The sequence below is a fragment of the Lygodium microphyllum genome, chromosome 6 (genome assembly GCF_053477565.2).
Source record: "Lygodium microphyllum isolate KBCC chromosome 6, Lygodium_microphyllum_v1.1.10, whole genome shotgun sequence".
NCBI lineage: Eukaryota > Viridiplantae > Streptophyta > Polypodiopsida > Schizaeales > Lygodiaceae > Lygodium > Lygodium microphyllum.
In genome coordinates this window covers 130036609-130054951 of record NC_141140.1, presented here as the reverse complement: position 1 = coordinate 130054951, position 18343 = coordinate 130036609, and the positions used below count along the sequence as shown (strand labels likewise).

Below are 18343 nucleotides of genomic sequence, written 5' to 3'. Positions count from 1 at the left end.
TTGAAGAGTACTTTGACCTTATATAGGTGGCATAATTCTGAAAATTAGGCAGAATAAAAATTGTTATAAAACAGTCTACTGTCAATCTACACTATAACTGGCTCCATAGTTAGTAAGCTTCAACCACCAATGTGTCCCTTAGGAAAGGAAACTCATCTAATATGGAATCAAGCCTCCAAGAAGCTTCCTCAAGTGGTAAATCTCTCCATTTGATTAAATATTCCATAATAGAACGAGATCGAAGCTTCTTCTCACACTATCCCATCATAGCCTCTGGAATGTGCTGAATAAGACCTTCATCAATAGGTGACAGTTCATCAATTGTATCAAAAGGATCTCCATAGAAAGGCTTGAGCTAACTAACATGGAATACATTATGAATCTTAGTAAAAGAGGGTAGCTCCAATCTATATGCCAAGTCTCCAATGCGCTTCAGGATCCGATAATGCCATAAAATCTATGAGCAAGCTTGTTATTGGATCCATCTTTTAAAGTAGAATACCGAGACTTAGGCACCTTTAACAAAAACAATTCTCCTTCTTGGAACTCTAAAGGTCGCCTCTTCTCATCTACATACATCTTCATTTGGTATTGGGCTTTCCTAATTAAGCAAGTTTTGGGGTTGTTTAAGTAAAGCTAATGCATTTTTAGCTCAACACTCCCTCTCAGGCCCAACAACGATGCCACAAGAAAGATCTTTTGCCCAAGGTATCCCACCCCAAAGCAGCTAGAGCATCGGACAAAGAGTGCGTGTCAGTTGCCCAATGGCCTACTAAGACTATAGAGACAATGGTTATCTTACCAAGGAAGCCCAAGTGATCACCCTAGAGAGGACAGGGCATCGGACAAAGGCAAATGGAATCAACTATGAAATTTTTTATTTTATTTTTTTGAATTTGATAGATGTAGCATTTAGTGGGGGTTCAAATCAATTTTCGTCCTATTGAGTATCCATGCCTCCAAACGGGAGAATGATAAGGATGGTCAAACCGAAGACCTTCACAAAACAAGCATACTATCCCTACCATTACTGAGTGTCAGTGAAGAAGAAAAATGGTTGTGGGTATAGCAAATATGTGAAGCAAGCAAGACAAGCAAAGCAAGCAAGCAAGCTAAGGAAAAACTGCCTTGGAGACTGCGATGGGCAATGCCACGAATATGTGGATCCAGAGTCTACCATTCCAAAAGACCGAAAAATAGTATGACAAAGCACAGACTAATAAAAGAACACGGTTAGGGTTAGGGTAACTGAGAAACAATGAACACAGAAAATAAATGAAGTGATATAACTATTGAATATACAATGCCCATGCAGCAAACACACTATACAGTGAATGAATGCTGAACCTCGAACTCCTGTATCTCAAGGATCACGACAGGGGTAATGTGCTGGAGAGTGTGTCGTACTCTGAACGAATCCTTAATCGCAACAAGGCAACCTCCGGATATCGAACACCAGCAAACGCAGCAATGAGAAACTGGATCTGATGCAAACAACAGTGAAAAGAGAAAAATACTAAAATCGCAGGCAAGACAGCCTACAAGAGAGAAAACTGCCAAACACAGGCTGAACAGCTTGGCGACAACTGGAGGAGAGAGAAAATTGAGAGAGAAAATTGCCAAACGCAAGCTGCAAATAACGTGGCACGCAGTACGGCAACACGTCTGTGCAGGAACAGTAGTCGCCTGGTTGGGATCAGCTCCAAACTGCAAGAAGAGGGCTGGAAATCATGCACCAACTAATGTAGACAGCAATTGACAGCTTCGGCTGAGATGTTATTCATAAACGGGGTGTGCACAACAAGTTGAAACACTTGAAATCTGCAAAAACGAGATTATGGACTGAATGGAGAGCAGCATACATATTTATAGAAAGTTTGGGCCCTCCCAAGTGGGTTTATGCTTATGGAACACAGAAACTCTCTAGGATCACGTTTCTTTTAAATAAACTAGGTTTCTTTATTAATTAAGCAAGTTTTGGGGCTATTTAAGTAAAGCTAATGCATTTTTAGCTCAACAAAACTTGCCCATACAAGCTGGTAAAAGGTTGAAGAAGAGGAAAAACAAGATCATTCTTGTTGTAGCAAATGTGGGAGAGCTGTGAGCAGTCATGGTTGGCCAACCTATTTTCAGCCATTCCAACCAGGCACGAGTGAGTTTTGAGGAGGTGATTGTAGATTCAAACCCTCCACAGCTGGGCAATTGTATCCAGGTATAAGGTGACAACTGATTTAAATGTCTCAGTTGTAGACGACAGCATTTAATGCTGTTGTGGCAAGGCAGCAACTGCATTTGACTGATTTTCAATCATTCTTCACGACAAAACTCTGAATTTTCTCTCTCTACAGCTCTCTCTCTCATCTCCCAACCATTTCACAACCTTACTCCCAAGATCTCAGCATTTGGACCCTTGGAGGCCGAATAATTGCAAATTTCTCTGCTGTAAACCCTAATTTACAATAGAAATTTGGGTTTAGCAGTAGCCTTAAGAAGCGTGCCAAAAATTGGAAGCTCCAAGACTTGGATTTTTCAAGGCTGAAGGTGAAATTCAGCTAAATTCAGGTGGAGAACTAGCCAACCATTGAATTTGGGGCATTTCCATCATCTATGAAGTGGTTGAAGGCCAATTAAGTGCCCGAATCAAGGGGCAAAACAGATTGAAGTCTTGCTGGTCACTTTGGACAACAAGGAGTTTGGATTGCAAAAGGGATCGAGAGAATCCCATTGTAAATCAACTTCTTCTTCAATAAAGCTAAAGAAATACCAAAAGGGTCATCAATTTTGGGACCAATCGAGTGTGCATTGTCCAAGATCAATAGTTAAATTTGTATTTTCAAATTTGCATTTATTGTTTGCTGCTGTAATTAAGTTGTAATCAAGGATTTACCACCCATCCATGGAAGGAAGGTTGGTTTCACCCTTCTTCACCACTGTAAGATGAATCTTAGAAAAGCCTAAGTCCAAATGAAGATGTATGAAGATAAGAAAAGGCAACCTTTAGAGTTCCAAGAAGGAGAATTGGTTTTGTTGAAAGTGCCCAAGTCTCAATATTCCACTTTGAAAGATGGATCCAAGCTTGCTCACAGATTTTATGGCCCCTAGCGGATCCTAAAGTGCATTGGAGACTAGGCATATAGATTGGAGCTACCCTCTTCCACTAAGATTCATAATGTATTCCATGTTAGTCAGCTCAAGCCTTTCTATGGTGATCCTGTTGATTCAGTTGATGAGCTACCATCTATTGGTGATGTGAAGGCCTTATTCAGTACATCCCAGAGGCTGTCATAGATCAACGTGAGAAGAAGCTTCAATCTTGTTCCATCATTGAATATTTGATCAAATGGAGAGGTTTACCACCTGAGAAAGCTTCTTGGAGGCATAATTTCATATTAGATGAGCTTCCTTTTCTAAGGGACACATTGATGGCCGAAGCTTATTGACTATGGAGTCAATTATGGTGCAAACAAGGACCTGACAGAGCAGACTGTTTTAGAATAGTTTTTATTTTGTCTAATTTTCAGAATTATGCCACCTACATAGGATCAAAGTACTCTTCAAGAGCTACGTTTTGACATGTGGCATGTTCCATTTGGATACTTCTACCAGAAGTTATGGCACATTTGGTTTAGCAAGGTCTATTTATACAACAAGCTGTCTACTTCATTTTGAGCTCATCAATTGAAAACTTTAAGGCTCCAAGTACTTTTGAAGCATTCTTGATCATGTATATAGCTGAGGCATACTTCCATTCGTTCATTTCAATCCATATGTCTCTTATCTTTCATTCATTTTTCCATTTGTAGAGTTGAAAATAGAGTAGTACTCGGTTCTATCCATCTTTTTCCAATCTTTGTAAATTTGTTTTTCAGGGAAAAAACCCTTGGGATGGGATGGATTGTAAGAAGCTGGGAAGAATAAGAATTTAGTGTGTAAATAATAGTGATGCCATGTCACACTGACATAGGTATAAAAGGAGGGGACATGTAATTTTTCTCATCTTTTGACACATTAATACATTACTACCCTTGTCCTCATTACCTTGCTCTCAGCTTCAATGACTTCTTGCTTCTTTTTGTCTCTCTCTCCTATTCTAGTCTTTCTCTCTCCTTATCACTCTCTCTCACTTCTGCATATCACTCTCTCTCACTTCTGCATTTCTTCTCTCTCCACAATGCCTAGGCCTCTTCATGATCTATCTTTAAGTTGCACATTTTATATGTGTAGACCAATTTTATATATAATTTTATACGTATTTTTTAATGAACATACAAAACAACGTATCTTATTCTTAAAAAATTTGTGTACATTCCATACTGTATATATTTGCATACTCAACGTATTGTAATAAACATACGAAACCACCCTGGGTGGCTAATGGCTGAAATCTACACGGTAGAGTGAGAAACCTACACAAAAGGATCAGGATTGAATGGGGGCAGCATATGTATTTATCTATTTATAGATGTGGATGGACCTTCCCAAATTAGGGTTTCACGAAAACTCTCTCAAACCGCACATTGTTTTTGCACTTTTCATCAAGTATGTTTTGGGGCTATTTAAGAGGCTAGTCAGTATATAATGCATTTTTTAGCTCAACACTCCTCAGGGTGATGAAGAAGGACCGGACAGCCTACCAAGTGAAGAAATCCATACTGATATGAAGCAGAAGTTGCAAAACGCGGCCTCATAAAATAGCAAGTGCAACTCGATCAAATGGCAATCCCCGAAAGGTGTTTATATGCACTATGCTGTTGTAAGCAAACTCAACCAAGGGCAAATACTGCTCCCACTATGTCTTGTGGTCTGAAACATAGCACCTCAAAAGATCTAACACTGTGGAATTTGCCTCCTTAGATTGACATCTATCTGCGGATGGAAGAATGATGAGAATTTCAACGTGATACCCATATTCTCCGACGATTCCTTCTAAAATAAACTAGTGAACCGAGCATCTCGATTACCAACGTTGACTCTAGCATACCATGATACTTAAAGATGTGCTACAAAAACAATCATACCATATGATCAACCTTTATTTTCTTCTTCGCTGGAATGAAATGGGCTTATTTTGCTAAACTTGGATATGATAGTCCATATCCCATCATTCCCTATAGGTATCCTAGGAAGCTAAAAAATAAAGTCCATTGCAATGCTCTGCCAAGGTCTATCTAGAATAGGCAAGGGCTGCAATAAACCTGATATCTTTTACCTATTATACTTTACCTTCTGACATACGATGCATGTCCTAACAAATTATTCTACATCATGCCTCAAAGCTCGCCAATAAAAGAAATGCTCCACTGCCTTGACCGTGGCATCAATACCTCTGTGTCCTGCATACAGAGAAAAAGACTTTCAATGATAACTCTCGATCTTAATTGCTTTGTGACACACAGTCGTCCATGCATAATCAGAAACCCATCTCTTAGCACAAAGTGTTCATGTCTCTAGCCATTGCAAAGCATAAACCATAGAAACATGAAACGGGGAACGGGAACGAGGAATGGGGACGGGGACGGGGACGGGAACGCCAAACCTAGGGATCGGGGACGTGGGAACAGGAACAGCATTTAAAAAATCAAAATTCATGAAAAAAAATTAATATTTCACTCATAATCCATGTGGACTCTAGAGTGTTAAAACTTAAAACCAAGGTATATAATCCACAAGGACAAATCATTTTAAGTTTTAACTTTAAGATATCATGCATTATTCTAAAACTACTTATTAGAAATTGAATTGCAACTTACAAGGCTCAAGAGGTAAGCTATTCAATTATAAATAATAAAATCCATAATACATATGCCAAAAATCATAAATGATAAAACAATGAACAATGAACTAAACTTTAAAGTCTAAGCTAAAAGAACATGCCTATGGTACCATTGCCAAAAAACTTAAAAGATTACAAATATGAAATTGAAGTCTATTCTTTAAAAGAACATGCACATTGCCCCAAAAAAGACTACAAATATAAAGTCTAATCTCTAGACTGAAGCAAAATGCGGCATGCCAAAATAGCCCAAAGGGCAACTACAAGACTGCAAGACTCAAGTACAAGTATAATATCGGCATGGCACAACTATCAACAGCCCAAGTGTCACACTGTCATCAATGATCATAATATCATATATAATGTAAATGTGTCATGTATCATGAGACTCGTGATAAGTAAGCTAAATCAAAGATCATGATCATGATCTGAGGCTGCTCTAGCCACTGCTGAAGTCATAGTGACAGGAAACGGCCGGAACGGCCCCCCGACACGTGGAATCGCCGTCCCCGGAATGTATCCGTCATGGACCACGTTTCCAAATGATGGAACGTTCCCTGTCCCGTTTCAGACAGGGAACGCAGCCCGCGCTGCGTTCCCTGTCTGAAACGGGACAGGGAACGCCACGTGGCAGGCGAAACTTACCTGCGCCCGGTCGCCTGCATTCTGCATCCGCCTGCGCTTCGCGTTCTACTCCCGCCCGATGCCCAGACTCCCGCCTGCATCCTGCTCCCGTGACCTGCTTGCATCCTGCCCCCAGCGGCTAGCGGCCCAGCCACCTTCATTCTCTTCCTTCTTCTTTTTTCTTCTCTTCCTTCTCTTCCCTCTCTTCCTTCTTCTTTTTTCTCTTCTTTCTCCTCCCACCTCCAACCTCTTCCTTCTCTTCCTTCTTCTTCTTTCTCTTCTTTCTCTTCTTTCTCTTTCTTCTCTTCCTTCTCTTCTTCCTTCTACCTTCTCTTCACTTCTCTCTTCTCTTCTTCCTTCTTCCTTGAACCTTCTTCCTTCTTCTCCTCTTCTCTTGAGTCTTCCTTCTAAGTTCTTTTCCAAGTTCCAAGTTCTCCTCTTTTCTTCTTCTTCTCCCTTCTCTCCCTTTCCCTTCTCTCTCGACTCTTGAGTGAGTCTTGACTCTTGAGCCTTCTCCTTCTCTCGAGCCTTCAATTTTCAGCCTTCAATTTTTCCTTCTCTCGACTCTTGAACCTTCAATTTTCAGCCTGAAATCATAAATGGCTTCATCTTCCCGCCCCGCTCGTCGGGTTGGTGGTCGAGGAAGAAGGTCTGATGATTGGTCATGATGGGAAGAAGAAAATGTTGACCGCCCTTTGAGTGGTGGAGGATCTCGACCATGGACTTGCAAGCTTTGCCCATACAAGCGAACTAGTGGAGCAAACAAGGTAATCCATTGAGCCGAGCATTTGTTTTTCAAATTTTTATTGATTTTAATTTTTCAAAGTTCCTTAAATATTAGAATATGGACTACCAATTGCCACTTGTTCCATTTTAATATTTATGCATAATCAGGTCCGAGCTCATCTCCTACATGAGCCAAATTCAAAGGTGCAGTTTTGTCTAAATGTGACCTTGGAGAAACAAAGGGAGCTTCGTGACCGTGTAGCAGGTCAACAAGCTTATCTTGCATCTAGACCACGACGTGTTGCAATTGACCCTGCAACTTTTGTGACACCATGCCCATCAGATGTATCTAGAGCAGGGTCAATATCAGGAAGTGCTACCTCCACACCTACTGCAGGCATTGCATCGGCCATGGCATCAACAACGCCACATGTTGCATGTAGACAAAGCACACTTGATGCTAGTTGGGATCCCAAGGAGAAGGAAGAGGTGGATACATCAGTGGCACGCTTTTTTTATCATGACCACATTCAATTTCGTGCAGCCAGGTCAGAGTATTTTAAATTGATGTGCAAGAAGATTGGTGAGTATGGCCCTTCGTATGTACCTCCGTCATCAGAGACCTTACGCATCACTTTGCTCGACAAGAAAAAGCGCCTTGTTGAGCAAGCAGCAATGACTAGAAAGAGCATGTGGGCTAAAAATGGAGTTTCCTTGATTGCTGATGGTTGGAGTAATACACGCAAGCGATCCATTCATGGTATGGTTGCTTATTCTCGTGGGGAAATGTATTTCATATCTTCACATGATGCATCGGGGATAGGAAAGTCAACAGATGTACTTGCAGCAGAGTGGGTTACAGGTGTTGAGCTTATTGGCCCAAAGCATGTTGTGGGATTTGTTGCAGATGGAGAGCCTGCAAATAGGGCAGCAGGTGCTATTATTCAGGGATATTATCCGCATATCACAGTTTCATTTTGTATGGCTCATTGCTTGAATAACCTACTAAAGGATATTGGTAACCTCTCATGGATTGCACCTGTCATAGAGCAAGGAGCTCAAATGGTTAGCTTTGTTTTGAATCACCAGTTTCTTCGCCATCACTTCTCTTTGCGGTCGAAGAAGACACTTTTAAAATACTCTGATACCAAATTTGCCTTTAACTTCTTGATGCTAGGCAGGTTAAGAGAATGCAGTGGTGCCTTGAGGCAGTTATTTCTTAGTGATGAGTTTACCTCATCAACATTGGCAGATACTCCTACAGGTATCTTATGCTTGGAGAAAGTAAATAACTCCACTTTTTGGGATGATGTAAAGCGGATAGATGCTATGGTATCACCCATTGTACATTTATTGAGGGTTATGGATGCTATGCAACCTTGCATTGGCAAGGTATATGAGGCTATGGACAGGCTGAATGAAAAGTTGCAGGAGTTGGCACCAAATGATGAGGCGTATGAGGAAATACACCATTTAGTTGTGACGAGGTGGAACTCCTATAGCTCACCCATGCATGCAGCTGCATTTGTTGTGGATCCTGAGTTCCAGGGCAAGGGTCAGGAGAATGACGCTGAGGTTATGGATGCATGGAGACTTATATTGTCTCGTTCCTGATCATGGCACTAGACGAAAGATCAGAGATCAACTTTCATGTTATAGGACCTTTCGGGGTTCTTTTGGTTGTGGGGATGCACAGGAGGATCGCTGTAAGATTGGGGCAGCTTTGTGGTGGGAGGACTATGGTTCGGATGGTCCTGAGTTGCAGCAACTAGCCATCCGTATTTTGAGTCAGTCAGTTAGCTCCTCTTGTTTGGAGCAATTGTGGAGTACCTATGCTTACATTGCTTCAAAGAAGAGGAACCGTCTTGGTGTGAAGAGGGCAAACGATCTAGTATTCGTTAGTGCTAATTTGAGGATGTTATGTAACAGTATGACAACAAAGCCTGATCCATTCACAGAGTGGGAGATGCAGCAAGAAGAGGAGACACATGCTGATATTGAGGGAGATGCAGCAATTCATGGTACACATGATGATGAGGCTGGCACTTCAGGAGTGGCTAGAGCAGACTCAGATCATGATCATGATCTTTGATTTAGCTTACTTATCACGAGTCTCATGATACATGAGTCATGACACATTTACATTATATATGATATTATGATCATTGATGACACTGTGACACTTGGGCTGTTGACAGTTGTGCCATGCCGATATTATATTTGTACTTGAGTCTTGCAGTCTTGCAGTTGCCCTTTGGGCTATTTTGGCATGCCGCATTTTGCTTCAGTCTAGAGATTAGACTTTATATTTGTAGTCTTTTTTGGGGCAATAAGCATGTTCTTTCAAAGATTAGACTTCAATTTCATATTTGTAATCTTTTAAGTTTTTTGGCAATGGTACCATAGGCATGTTCTTTTAGCTTAGACTTTAAAGTTTAGTTCATTGTTCATTGTTTTATCATTTATGATTTTTGGCATATGTATTATGGATTTTATTATTTATAATTGAATAGCTTACCTCTTGAGCCTTGTAAGTTGCAATTCAATTTCTAATGAGTAGTTTTAGAATAATGCATGATATCTTAAAGTTAAAACTTAAAATGATTTGTCCTTGTGGATTATATACCTTGGTTTTAAGTTTTAACACTCCAGAGTCCACATGGATTATAAGTGAAATATTAATTTTTTTTCATGAATTTTGAATTTTTAAATGCCGTTCCCGTTCTCACGTCCTCGTTCCCTAGCTTTGGCGTTCCCGTCCCCGTTCCCCGTTCCCGTTCCCCGTTTCATGTTTCTATGCCTGAAGTGCCAACCTCATCATCATGTGTACCATGAATTGCTGCATCTCCCTCAACATCAACATGTGTCTCCTCTTCTTGCTGCATCTCCCACTCTGTGAATGGATCAGGCTTTGTTGTCATACTGTTACATAACATCCTTAAATTAGCACTAACGAATACTAGATCGTTTGCCCTCTCCACACCAAGACGGTTCCTCTTCTTTGAAGCAATGTGGGCGTATGTACTCCACAATTGCTCCAAACAAGAGGAGCTAACTGACTGACTCAAAATACGGATGGCTAGTTGCTGCAACTCAGGACCATCCGAACCATAGTGCTCCCACCACAAAGCTGTCCCAATCTTACAGCGATCCTCCTGTCATCCCCACAACCAAAAGAACCCCGAAACGTCCTATAACATGAAAGCTGATCTCTGATCTTTCGTCTAGTGCCATGATCAGACACTAGACGAGACAATATAAGTCTCCATGCACCCATAACCTCAGTGTCATTCTCCTGACCCTTGCCCTGGAACTCAGGATCCACAACAAATGCAGCTGCATGCATGGGTGAGCTATAGGAGTTCCACCTCGTCACAACTAAATGGTGTATTTCCTTCAGCCTATCCATAGCCTCATATACCTTGCCAATGCAAGGTTGCATAGCATCCATAACCCTCAATAAATGTACAATGGGTGATACCATAGCATCTATCCGCTTTACATCATCCCAAAAAGTGGAGTTATTTGCTTTCTCCAAGCATAAGATACCTGTAGGAGTATCTGCCAATGTTGATGAGGTAAACTCATCACTAAGAAATAACTACCTCAAGGCACCACTGCATTCTCTTAACCAACCTAGCATCAAGAAGTTAAAGGCAAATCTGGCATCAGAGTATTTTAAAAGTGTCTTCTTCGACCGCAAAGAGAAGTGATGGCGAAGAAACTGGTGATTCAAAACAAAGCTAACCATTTGAGCTCCTTGCTCTATGACAGGTGCAATCCATGACAGGTTACTAATATCCTTTAGTAGATTGTTCAAGCAATGAGCCATACAATATGAAACTGTGATATGCGGATAATATCCCTGAATAATAGCACCTGCTGCCCTATTTGCAGGCTCTCCATCTGCAACAAATCCCACAACATGCTCTGGGCCAATAAGCTCAACACCTGTAACCCACTCTGCTGCAAGTACATCTGCTGACTTTCCTATCCCCGATGCATCATGTGAAGATATGAAATACATTTCCCCACGAGAATAAGCAACCATACCATGAATGGATCGCTTGCGTGTATTACTCCAACCATCAGCAATCAAGGAAACTCCATTTTTAGCCCACATGCTCTTTCTAGTCACTGCTGCTTGCTCAACAAGGCGCTTTTCCTTGTCGAGCAAAGTGATGCGTAAGGTCTCTGATGACGGAGGTACATACGAAGGGCCATACTCACCAATCTTCTTGCACATCAATTTAAAATACTCTGACCTGGCTGCACGAAATTGAATGTGGTCATGATAAAAAAAGCGTGCCACTGATGTATCCACCTCTTCCTTCTCCTTGGGATCCCAACTAGCATCAAGTGTGCTTTGTCTACGTGCAACGTGTAGCGTTACTGATGCCATGGCTGATGCAATGCCTGCAGTAGGTGTGGAGGTAGCACTTCCTGATACTGACCCTGCTCTAGATACATCTGATGGGGATGGTGTCACAAAAGTTGCAGGGTCAACTTCAACACGTCGTGGTCTAGATGCAAGATAAGCTTGTTGACCTGCTACACGGTCACGAAGCTCCCTTTGCTTCTCCAAGGTCACATTTGGACAAAACTGCACCTCTGAATTTGGCTCATGTAGGAGATGAGCTCGGACCTGATTATGCATAAATATTAAAATGGAACAAGTGGTAATTGGTAGTGCATATTCTAATATTTAAGTAACTTTGAAAAATTAAAATCAATAAAAATTTGAGATACAAATGCTCGGCTCAATGGATTACCTTGTTTGCTCCACTAGTTCGCTTATATGGGCAAAGCTTGCAAGTCCATGGTCGAGATCCTCCACTACTCAAAGGGCGGTCAGCATTTACTTCTTCCCACCATGACCAATCATCAGATCTTCTTCCTCGACCACCAACCCAACGAGCGGGGCGGGAAGATAAAGCCATTTATGATTTCAAGCTGAAAATTGAAGATTCAAGAGTCGAGAGAAGGAAAAATTAAAGGCTGAAAATTGAAGGCTCGAGAGAAGGGAGAAGGCTCAAGAGTCAAAACTCACTCAAGAGTCGAGAGAGAAGGGAAAGGGAGAGAAGGGAGAAGAAGAAGAAAAGAGGAGAACTTGGAACTTGGAAAAGAACTTAGAAGGAAGACTCAAGAGAAGAGGAGAAGAAGGAAGAGAAGGAAGAAGGTTCAAGGAAGAAGGAAGAAGAGAAGGGAGAAGTAAAGAGAAGGTAGAAGGAAGAAGAGAAGGAAGAGAAGAAAGAGAAAGAAGAGAAAGAAGAAGAAGGAAGAGGTTGGAGGTGGGAGGAGAAAGAAGAGAAAGAAGAAGAAGGAAGAGAGGGAAGAGAAGGAAGAGAAGAAAGAAGAAGAAGAAAGAGAAAGAGGGTGGCTGGGGGCAGGATGCAGGCGGGAGCAGGATGCAGGCGGGAGCAGAACGCAGGCCAGGAGTGGAGTTTGGGCGGGAGTAGAACGCGAACTGCGCGCAGGCGAGAGTAGGCGAACTGGGCGCAGGCGGAAGCAGAATGCGGGCGGCCGAGCGCAGGTAAGTTTTGCCACGTGGCGTTCCCTGTCTGAAACGGGACAGGGAACGTTCCATCATTTTGAAACGCGGTCCATGACGGATACATGCCGAGGACGGCGATTCCACGTGCCGGGGGGCCGTTCCGGCCGTTTCCTATCACTATGGCATAAACATTAGCAAAGTCTGAATCAGCAACGTATTGCTCTTTCATAGCATCCAACTTAGTGTGATAAACCAAGCTAGCGGCTGAAATTTGTGGCTTACGTGGCAGTGCATCAGCCATAACATTCTTTTTACCACCAATATATACAATCTGAAAATGAAACATATAGAGGAAATTTACCCATCTTATATGCTTCTCTGACAACTTTGTTTGCGCCAGAAAGTACCTCAAAGTTCGAGGGTATGTCTGCACTGTAAAATTAGCCTCCCAACAAATAGTGTTTCCACATAGACACTGTATGAATTATAGCCAAGAGCTCTTTCTCATGAACTTGCAAATGCTTTGTAGAAGAAGGATATTATTACCACATTGCAAGAAGGATGTTATTACCACATTGCATGAGAACAACCCCAATGTTATTCTCCACTGCTATCTATCTAAATGACACATCCTTCTTCTACAAAGCATGCAATGGAGATGCAATTTCAGAAAACTTGCATATATACTTCCTGTAGTAAGAACATAGACCCAAGAAGCTGCAAATCTCATACACACTTCTCAAAGGTGGCCATGATCGTATTGCCTCAACCTTTATAAAGTCCATGCGAATACCATTAGCAGATATAATATGCCCCAAAAAGTGGTATATACTGGTTTTACGTGTCAATGGCACTGAAGCTTCTAATCTAGGCGTCATTACAAGAGGTCAAAAGGGTAAAGCCGGTAACAAAGACAAGGTAAAACCTGTCGAGGGAAATCCTAAGCAATATGATAAGGGGATGCAAGTCCTTAACCTTGACATGGAAGGAGGACCTTTAAAAGTTGTTGATAGTAAAACTAATCCCAAGAAGAATAAGGAATTGCCAAAGAAGAAGGCAAGAGCCAAGAAAGAGGCACCAAAGCCTGTTCAAAGACTAAATGAGAGAATGGTCTGGTGGGAGAAGAGAGCTATTGCTAGCTATCATGAATTTGATTTAGCAAGCTTTCTTTGTGAGGCTAAGCCGGATGTAAATCTCCTACACTTGATTAAATTGTCTCCAACAATGCGCAAGAAATTTAAAAAGATTTTGGGCACTAATTTCATGCAAAAAGAATTTACTTTTCTTGTCATTGATAACTAACCTATACTCATGCAGTTCATTGAACACAATGTCCAAGTGTCGTCTATGCTCTGTCTCATTCATTGAATAGACAATCACGTCATCAAAGAAAGTGCCCACAAATCCTCTATATGGCTTGAAGATGCAATCCATCATCCGATTAAAAGTGGCAGGAGCATTCGTAAGTCCAAAAGGCATAACAAGAAATTCATACAACCCAAAGATATCCTAAAAGCTCTCTTGGGCACATCTTCCGATCTAATGCGTATCTGATGATACCCACTTTTCAAATCTATATGGCTGAACATGGCTGTCTCCCAGAATCTATCCATAACATCATTGATCCAAGGAACCAGAAAGTAATTTTTAATCGTGATCTTGTTCAAAGCACGATAATCAATGCACATACGCCATGAACCATCCTTTTTCTACACCAAAAGTACTAGAGAACAAAAAGGATATAAATTGGTGAATCTACCCTTTTTCTAACAGCTCATTCACCCAACTCATAATCTCTTTCTGTTGGGCTGCACGAACTCTGTAGGGTGGCTTATTAGGTGGGCTACTTCCAAGGATAAAATCTATACCATGATCTTTTGGCCTTTCAGGCAGTAGCTGCCCTTGAAGTGATGAGAGAAGCAATCAACATACATTTTCAGAAATGACATGTGATCCTTCTCTAACTTAGACATGTTCCCGACATTCTGACTATCATCTTTATCCTTAGTAAAAAACCAAGTACACTGAAAGATGATTTTTCATTACTTTAGAAATGGCAGCTACAGATACAACATGGACAGATTCACCTTTTATATCAAGTGTAAGTGTCTTTTACTTATGCTAAATAGTGATCTTTTTTGCACGAGAATCAATCACTATATGCATACGATAACACCATGGCATATCAAGCAATACATCACAACCCTCAAGTGAAGCAATGAAGAACTCTTCGCTGTCCGTATATCCCTATATATGCAACCAAAGCTTTGCAATGAGCGGTGTGAAGGGCTCTGCATGAACTTTATATGCCATTCCAACTCCCCCCATGGGTCCCATCTCATCCTCTCTAATGCCTAGACAAGCTGCCATGTTTACAGAGATATGTTAGAATTTGCCAATTCTATGGGCAGCGTCCAATGTAATTTATGTGGTGTGGACACTTATTAAAGTGTCAATGTAAGGTGTATACACCTAGTGTCTTAGAAACTTAAAGTAGTGACACTAGGCTCTAGAGTAAAATAAACCTAACTCTAGTTAGTTGGTGGAAGGCTAGTTAGGTCAACTCTTGACCTAAACATAAGTTGTACTTTCACTCTATCTTTCATTCTAGCAAGTACACTCTTCTCTTTTTGCTTCAGCTCACTCTCTTGCTATCATTGTCTCTCCTCTCTCTCTCCATAGCTGGCTGTCATTTTCCAACATTTGGTATCAGAGCAGCTCATACACGTGGATTCTATTCAGCCACCATCAGCCGGTGCCATCCCGCCCAAGGTTCTACTGCTGCCAGCTTGGTTCTCAGCTCAAGGAAGAGTTTTCAACTGCTGTGAGGTGCTGTTGAAGTGGAGGAGGAGCTGTAGCTGAGCCGTCTCTTGTCTACTCCAGATCTGTCCAGTTCAGCCATCAGCTCCAAATCTGTTCATTTGCTCCAGATCTGTCCAGCTCAATCATCTGCTCCAGATCCGCTGTTTTCAGCCTGCGTGCAGCCCTGCACACAATCCAACGCGCAGCCCAAGGAGCTACTGTTTTGGAAGAGCTGCTGCTGTTTTCAGCTCTGCCCGCCATTTTCTCAGCTCTACCTGCCATTTTCTCAGTCCTGCCCACCAATTTCTGCAAAACCTAAAAAGTGCAGAAACCCTAATTTTCAGATTTGGGCTTTTGCCCGACATGCACTCCAAGGCAAGCAACAAGCAGTACAACAACATTTAATTGCTGTTACAGTCAGATTGGGCAGAGAATTTTGGAAAAATTCAGTGAATTTTGGTAAGAATCAGCCTTAAGTTACTGTATTTTGTACTTTTGTGCGCACACATTTCGAGGCAGATGTGGTACAGCAGTATAGTGCTGTAATTTATTGGTTGAGTGCTGATTTGGGTAGCATTGTGCACGCTTTGGCATTTGAGTGACAGTTTGGTACTTGTTTCTTAATCTCGTGGGGGATTTTGGTACTCTGAGGAGTATACTCTATACTTTAGCATTGAAGTATTTGGCTGCAAATGTTTGTCTATCATTGACAGCATGGCACGTCAGGGGAATAATGATCAGAGCAACATCCTTGGTGTCCTCACTCAGAAGGACAAACTTGATGGCTCAAACTACCCACTATGGAGTTTTATGGTCCGTAACCTTGTGGCGAAGGACTTGTGAGACTATGTTACAGGTGATTTGCAGCGACCAAGAGGTCTTGCACCTTAGACACCTCAACGTAACGCTCGAGGACAAGTTGCCGGTGCTGCTGGTGGTGGTATTGGTGTTGCTATTGCTGCTGCCCCTCCTTTCCCTCCTACCGAGGATCAGAGGAAATGGGACTCAAAAGATGCACAAGCACTTTCTTTGATTGCCTTGTCAGTGAAAAGGGCAATTATTCCACACATTCGGTCTTGTAAGACCTCAAAATCAGCATGGAATGTACTTGAGCGTATGTTTGCAGCACGCAATGAGGCCAAGATATCCTATCTCCGCAGAGAGTTGGCCAATGTGACCATGGATGAAGGTGATAGCATGACAGAGCACCTTACTCGCAAACAGGATTTGCGTGAGTAGCTACTCAATGTTGATGAGGTCATTCAGGATGCTGAATTGGTAAACATCACACTGAACTCTCTTCCAGAGTCATATCTTGGTTTCCATACCTCTTTGATGTTGTCTTTGAGGGGGGGCAGCAACCCCTTACATTTGTGGAGTTGGAAGGCCTCTTGCTGCAAGAGGAACAAACTCGAAAGAATGTGGCATTGCGTTCAGGTGATGTGGCTATGCTTTCCAAGTTCAAAGGCAAAGGAAAAGTCAAGCAAAATGTAAAAAATCAGCAAAAGGGTGATGTTGGACAACCATTAAATAAGGTTGTCCAAGACACAAAAAATACTGAAAAGAAGGGAAAATGCCATTATTGCAAGAAGCCCGGTCACTATATCGATGAATGCAGAAAGAGATTGGCCAAAGAGAAGAAAAAGAACTCTGGTTTGGCTGTCCAAGAAACATTAGCCAGCAAATCTACTGATGACAATACTTCAGCCAACTTTCTGTAGGAGGACTATACATTTCTTACATGCAGTTATAATTCTTCAACGGCTGATTCAACATTTAATGCTGCTAAAACGCAGCAAACATGGTACTTTGACAGTGGAGCGTCAAAGCACATCACTTTCAAGAAGTGTTTGTTTATCTCTTTGTATTCAGTCCCTGCTAGGAAGCGTGTTACATGTGCGAACAGCAGCAGTTATGATGTATGTGGCATTGGGACAGTCACTATTAATGCTACAAATGGTTGTGATTTCATGCTTCTAGATGTCTTGTTTGTACCTGGCATTACAAAGAACTTGTTGTCTATCTCTACTTTTAATAATCATGGCTTTCAGGTCATCTTTGAGGATGACAAATGCATCGTTAGAGACAGAGAGATGGATTATGCACTTAGGCTGTTTGGCACCCTACATAAGGTCTATTTTTGTTGGATACGTATGACAAACAATCGCATGATGCTTTAGCAGTCACTACTCTTTCGCCCGCTATGCAAAATGCGGAGCTATGGCATGCCCGTTATGGACACGTGAGCTTTGGGAGTTTGATGACCCTTCAAAGGTGTCATATGGTAGATGCATTGCCTCCAGTAGAGACTCCACCTCCTCATGCATGTGAGGGATGTATTTTGGGCAAGATGCATAGGTTTGCCTTCAAAAAGGATGGTGCAGTGCGTGCTGTCCGAAAAATGTAGCTTATTCAGTCTGATGTTTGTGGTCCCATGAGGACACGTGCACTTAGAGGTCATCAGTACTTTGTTACATTTATTGATGACTACTCTTGGTATACATGGGTGTATGGGCTAAAGGCAAAATCTGATGTGTTCATGGATTTCAAACATCTTGTTGCAAAGCTTGAAGCTGAAATTGACTTAAAATTGCAAACACATAGAGAGCGGGAGTACATGTCTCGAGCTTTTGAGACATATTTGCTTGATCATGGCATTACACATCAAGCCACTATTAGAATGACTCCTCAGCAAAATGGTATTACTGAAGGGAAGAATCGGACTCTTATGGAGATGACTCGTTGTATGCTAAAAAGCAAAGGGCTACCTCATAAATTTTGGCTAGAAGGCCTTCAATGTGCAAATCATGTGTTGAATCGTGCATCCACTAAGGCGCTGAAGACGATCACACCATTCGAAGCTTGGCATGGCAACAAACCCAAAGTAGACTACTTTCGGGTGTTTGGTTGCATAGCCTATGCAC

General features: G+C 41.8%; 2 protein-coding genes across 2 annotated transcripts in view; one reads left to right on the top strand and one right to left on the bottom strand.

Moving 5' to 3' along the window:
- The window catches only part of FRO1 (NADH-ubiquinone oxidoreductase-like protein), a 33972-nt gene that overhangs the window by 9871 nt on the left and 5758 nt on the right, over window positions 1–18343 (bottom strand). The gene's annotated exons all lie outside the window — the stretch shown is intronic.
- Window positions 6997–8737, top strand: LOC148035124 (uncharacterized). Its single transcript, XM_087680449.1, has 2 exons — window positions 6997–7046; window positions 7672–8737. Exons 1-2 carry the CDS (start codon window positions 6997–6999, stop codon window positions 8735–8737), a joined length of 1116 nt encoding a protein of 371 aa, XP_087536575.1.